We start from the raw sequence: 6,491 nt of genomic DNA on the forward strand, positions 1-6,491 counted from the left end.
GTAGATATATAGAGGCACACCGCTCCCTACGTTGTTAATTGGTTCCAGGAGACACGACTTGAGTCAAATTAACTTTTTCTCTCGGCTAGGCCGAATTTACATGTCTCTAGGCTAGAACGATAGTAACCATTCCCAGTTCTATACTTTATTTATGAATGAATTTTCAATAATACATGGTTAATAAAAACCATGTGTGCTAAAATCTTGTCCTTATTATGTACAATCGTTGATACAGTTGTCCACCTCATTCCCCAAAATTGAGCAATTGCTACCACTTTTTAATCTTTTTCATGACGTTTTATCATAGCCAGTTTATTTTCCAGGCATGACGCTTAGCACTTTCGCTATGAATTTTCTTAGAATCCATGGAGGCCAAAAATAAAGTCACAAATGAATGAGAATGAGAAAACAGTCGATAAACAGACGTAAACAAATCTGAATTCAAAACAATCACGGAAATCACGAATGACAATAACAGCTAATGGTAGCTATTGGAACTGTAGTGCAATATGCTCCGAAAGACTGATAAATAAGTCAACACAGCTGATTTCATGATTTCGTTTACTAAGCCATACTACTTTATGGTGTGTGCCTTAACATTTACTGTACGTATCTTAATATGATTTTATATGCTTTTATTCTTATTTATTGTACAGTAACATGATTTTATGTACTTTTAACGGTTTTATAGTGATTTTACGATTCCAATATTTGTGGCAGACAGACGTAAAGTCGAGTAAAATGACTCAACTTGGTTTTCCTTTTTCCATATCCTATTTTTGAAAACCGACGTATAATCGAGAATTTAAATCGAAACGACTTAAGTCGAGTTATGCCTGTATATAGATAGATATATATAGGTGTATGTGAGTGTTTTTCTGTTCACTAAAATTTTACTTTCTTTATTACTATAATACACCTAGAATTTACAGAGTTATGTCAAAAATGAGAATAAAAAGACAGAGAAAATAAATGAAATGGGGAAAGAAATAGAAGTTATGATACAAACCTTTGTATACCCATCAATGACAGTTTTACAACCGGCATAACAAGGGGAAAAATATATAGAACCACCACTACTACATATGGGATCATAATCTTCATTTGAACAATGACAGTCTGCATTGCACTCTGCCTTTAAGTTGCCAATAACAAACGGTGAAGAGGTTCTACAAAAGAAGCGGAAAACATTAGCAAATAAATATAAACTCTAACATATGCTCAAGACTATACACGAAAAGGTGGAGTAAAATAATTTCTCATAAATATACAAAACTATACATGAGGTGAAGGGTGATAAACTAGTTTAAATTGATTCCAGTAATTTTATGATACTTATTTCATCGACTACAGAAGGATGAACGAGAAAGTGATTTGAATTCAGAACTTTATGGTACACACATAAACTTTGCAAAGTGTTTCATCCAACGCCTTATAGATTGACTATTATTTTAACAAATAGAAAGTTTCAGGAAAAATGTTCGAGTATTGATATTTTATGAATACTTGAGTATGTATAGACATAAAACCAATAAAACGGACATAAAACCAATAATTATACGTACGCGACAAAACTCCAGTGACAACTGAAGATTCTAGTCAAACATCGCTATAAATGATATAATAATGATTTCTTGCACGTAAAGCTTTTGCATGCAAACTTACATAACTTAAACACCAACTGAAAGAATGTAACTAATACACATAGTATTGGTGCCAAGAGTATTTCAACTTAAAAAAAAAAAAAAGAAAAAAGTGATGCAGCGAATTTGGATTCTGCAAAGAATCCTGTTTCTAATTTGGTCTTTATTAAAGAGAGAGAGAGAGAGAGAGAGAGAGAGAGAGAGAGAGAGAGAGAGAGAGGGGGGGGAGTGGAATTCTTCGTATACTCAAACAGATATTGCAGTATTTTGGAAATTTTTTTAGTCAAAGATGGACTGGAAAAATAAACCAGATATCAAATATTAAAGAGATAAGGGTATTAGCAATGGGCTGAACGGATTTCATATTTGTAATAGATGATAAATAAATATAAAAAAAAAAAAAAAATGAAAACCTGGAAGGCAATAACAGTGTGTAATTATTTTCATTAACAAAAGTGACTTGAAAAATGTAGCAAATATTGCGTTCAGTTTTAACGCATATCATATATATATGTTCTATTTCAAAAGTGAGTCCCTTGGTCAGCATTCAATGTAGAAACCAACGAGCAAAAACATTTAAGCTATGACCCTCTGTGACCCTCTAAGCTTAGCATATTATATATGTTCTGCTTTTTAAAAAACAATATGGGGGGGGGCTCAATTGTGAGAAATTTGGTTGTTTTATCTAGCATAATGAGCGATAGCGTAAAACATCCTTTGGTGGTGGATGTGCTCTTAATAAGTATTACAATGAGGATTATCCCATTCTATATTGCTAAGCTCCTTAGGGCCGGTATTTAGAATCCGATGTTTGTAATGATATTCGAATGAAAGTAAATCTCTTTATCACCACCACCACCACTCCGGTGAGGTCGACGTTCTGTTACAGGAAGATTTATTTAACAAAAGCAATTGAACTCAGCCATTCAAATCATCAGGAAGACTAGACAATGTTACCGTTATAGGTGTTGTATCAAATCGAGTACAGGATTAAGTCTGCCGTCCCACATTCCGAATGGGGGGTTACAACTACCAGCCGACCGCGATCAAAGTCAGTCGAAATGACTAATACTGTCATTGAAATAGTTCGACTCGACTCTTATCACAGTATCTTGCTTATGGATACAGTACCAGTTAGATGACACGATAAAAAGATGGAATGGTCACGGATGGGAAGCCTTTTGTTTTCTCAAATAGAATTGAGTAGATAAAGACCAACACTTAATATGAACCAGCTTATTTTGTCAAGACCATTAGAGTAGCCTCCCTTGAATATGTATGCTCCAGACAGGCTTATGCATCTGGAAAACCAAAATTTAAATATTGGGAAAATGTGATCGATTCTTTCTTGCAGTGCCAAATACGACGTGTGTGTGTGTGTGTGTGTGTGTGTGTGTGAGTGTGTTGTACTTAAGACGCGCTCTTTTTGAAGTGCCATAATAATTTGTGAGGGATATAGCATGGTACATGTATTCAAAGATCTGTCGTTTATGCTTCTCACTGGTTGTGGTTTTGTCACTAAGAAACCACCAATCAGATCTGAACGGTCCAGTTTATGCCACGAAGTTAAACGATCGATTTTTGTTAACGATTCCTGATGCATCATATCAAATATCTGCCAAACCATACTGTGCATTTTCTTATTCAGCGTTTGATTGTATCGTGCAATACAACAATCTGACAATGTCGCATACACGTTCCTGCCTTTTTATATATATATATATATATCTTCAATAAAACAAGAAACCTCAATGATAGCAGAGAGAGGAGAATGCAGAATCATTCAGAGTGTGATAGGTTTGTTCCCTGGAGAAACATCAAGGTAATGTGGTTCTCTAATTGAGAAGGAGCAGATGTCATGGATAGTTACAGGAAAAAAAAAAAAAAAGGGAAGAAATTAAACTGCTGTTGCTTAGCAACATATTAAACCGGAGCGAGCAAACTTATGATCATACATATATCAATAGATCTGCTTTATCTTATTGTCAGTATTATCATTCAATGTAATCTTACTTTTATGGGACGGTAAAATGTGCGTAGGTGATTTGGTTGCTATTTCATACCGATCAAACGATCATATAGGGGGACTTTCATTGACTCGTAAGTATATACATATATATAACCATCTTTGTCTATATAACTGCATGCATGACACGATGACAAAATTTGAATATTAATGAATGAATGATAAACAAACTTACCTGTTGACAGAGTAGGGCACATTTATACCAACAAAACTATTATTCTGGCACCGTAGTAGAAATATTAACATTAATACAAGTAAAACTGTAGAAAGACCTAAACACATCCGTATAATTCCTCGTACTTTAAGCTTTAACATTCGGACTAAGACACCACCAAGAAATGTCCCACCGCCTCCTGCTGGAACTAGAGCGTAGCCTACAAAAGGTAGAAAGAGAGGAGAGATATAGTTATAAAATCTTATTACACACACATTATATATGCAGGGAATTCCGCCTTTATCCCACAGCTATAAATTTCGACCTTTAGATGATACTTGAAGTAATCACCTGAAGAGCCATGTAAAGACGAAACTAACACATACGATATAAAAATGGGAAATCTACTTATGGATATTATACACATACACACACTATGTGTGTGTGTATAATATGTATCTAAGAAGAGAGACAGAGAAATTGATGTTCGCGCACCTATTCCATTAATGGTGGCAAATTTTTTAAAAGAGATGACGTGAGAGCAAAGAAGGGGTAAAGAGAGAGAGAGAAAGAAGCGCCGTCAGAAAACAAGAGAGAAATAGAAAATAAGAAACAGAAAATACTTGAGAGAGAGAGAGAGAGAGAGAGAGAGTGGAGAGACAAGGTGAAAATACATATAGACTTACCGACATATACAGCAGATACTGATGCTGACAGACTGAACTGGGACTCTATAAATTTAGGAGCGAATGTAGCAAACCCACTGAGTATAATACCTAGGAAGAAGTAGAATCGCAAAAAAAAAAAAAAGAGAGAAATCAATAATAATCATAGAGCAGAATGTTAATATATTCAACAAGTAAAAAAAAAAACGAAGACCGTAAGAATATCAACAAAGTAAACCGCAGGATCCACATCAACGATTAATGAGTATAAACGGTGGACAGTTCTTATCTGTCCGAAGAAGGGGGCTGTTCAACACTAGGGTGAACTGTTCCTATCTGTCCGAAGAAGGGGGCTGTTCAACACTAGGGTGAACAGTTCCTCTCTGTCCAATGAAGGGGACTGCTCAACGTGAAAATTAGTTGGCGACTCTAGCGGGTCGAGAGACCATTAAAGACTCTCTCATTATTGAGTTTCTGTTACAAATATTTGGACAGGCTCTCCGGTTTGAGAATAATCTTTCTTCCCACCAATTTCGGAGGCTCTGAGTAAAATAAAGGGTCGTGGGTGGCTCACTTATGTCTTTGACTAAGCAGCAAATATAAATAAATAGATAAAACAGGTTAATATACTTAAACTATTCTATTGATTAACTGTTGTCGACAGAGACTATCACCATTTTCGTCATCATCTGTATTTTATTTTATTGCTTTGCTTCTTTTCTGTTACGCATTCCTCACAGGTAACCATTTATGTACTGCTTCACACACATGCACTGCTTTACTTTTCCTCTTCCTCCACCTCATCTGTCTATCACACAGTTACTCAATAGTAATTTCTGCCGTGGGAAGAGAAATTGTTGATCGAACTAGCTTATACTTTAGTAACCATGGCATGAATACCATGCAAGGTGTGAGTATGTGTATGTAAACTGATGTGGCTGTATGCTTCGTTGTACATGTGTATGACTGTGTGCTTGTGGTTAGTTCATTACGTCTACGAGTAAATGTGTGCAGGTGCGTATGTATGCTGGCCTGTGTATGTGTATACATGTATGTGCTTCCCTTTATTGTCTCCAGTGAATAAATAAATTAGAGCTTGTAATTGTATAAAGGTGTAGATGAAATTATTTCGGACAATACTTTTAAAGGAAATTGGATTAAAAGGCTCCTTCGAGGTTCATCCTCTAAGCTGACGCTCTCTACACATACTCACACATGATATGCATGAGTTGGCTAATCTGCTACAAGTATTCACACTGGATCTCCGTTCTAAAGATAACTCAATATCTTGATGTACTGTTTCCTATTACAACGATCCAATATCTTGATGTACTGTTTCCTATTGCAACAATCCACATATTACTATTTCTTTCTCCCTGCCACTCCAACTGTCTTAGAGACAATGCACAAAATTTTCGGATACAGACTGTCTTTCTCTGACTTAGATTAAAAAAAAAATTAAAAAACTGAATTTAATTATATTAAACAATGGAATATTATATAGTCCAAAAAGCGACTAGAGAGAGAGAGAGAGAGGCTGGACCCCATGACCAAAATTATCAATATTTATTTAGTTAACTATAGTTTCATTGTGTAAAATAGAGTGACATCAGTTTGTTGTAGTTGTAGTAGATGGAGTAATGGTGTCGTTTGATAAGAGCTATAGTTGTAATAGTTACGAAGTTAAATATTTGTAGTCGACATCCTGGTATACGAATACCGAAGCTTTCACTCCCAACGACGGTGTGAGTAATTGCTGCTGTTGACATTAGTACAGCATGTCTCTCGCTTCCTTGGGAGTTACGAACATACGCCGCCGCTTCAATAGTGGACACACGCCGCCCCTCCAGTGGCGGACGCACGCAGCCGCTCCAGTGGCGGACGCACGCAGCCGCTCCAGGGGAGGACGCACGCAGCCGTTCCAATGGAGGTCACATGCAGCCACTCCAATGGAGGACACACGCAGCCACTCTAATGGAGGACCCACGCAGCCGCTCCAGTGG

At 36.4% G+C, this 6,491-nt stretch overlaps 1 protein-coding gene across 3 annotated transcripts in view; it reads right to left on the minus strand.

Annotated features, from left to right (window-relative positions):
- LOC106881250 (solute carrier organic anion transporter family member 4A1) overlaps window positions 1-6,491 on the minus strand; it is a 193,017-nt gene that overhangs the window by 2,726 nt on the left and 183,800 nt on the right. For all 3 annotated transcript variants that reach the window (XM_052967048.1, XM_052967049.1, XM_014931570.2), the window contains 3 exons: window positions 4,510-4,599; window positions 3,845-4,043; window positions 1,010-1,169 (listed from right to left, as the gene is read on the minus strand). In XM_052967048.1, the coding sequence (XP_052823008.1) occupies window positions 1,010-1,169; window positions 3,845-4,043; window positions 4,510-4,599 (449 nt within the window). The remainder of the gene's footprint in view (window positions 1-1,009; window positions 1,170-3,844; window positions 4,044-4,509; window positions 4,600-6,491) is intronic.

The sequence above is a fragment of the Octopus bimaculoides genome, chromosome 4, assembly GCF_001194135.2.
Source record: "Octopus bimaculoides isolate UCB-OBI-ISO-001 chromosome 4, ASM119413v2, whole genome shotgun sequence".
Classification (NCBI taxonomy): domain Eukaryota; kingdom Metazoa; phylum Mollusca; class Cephalopoda; order Octopoda; family Octopodidae; genus Octopus; species Octopus bimaculoides.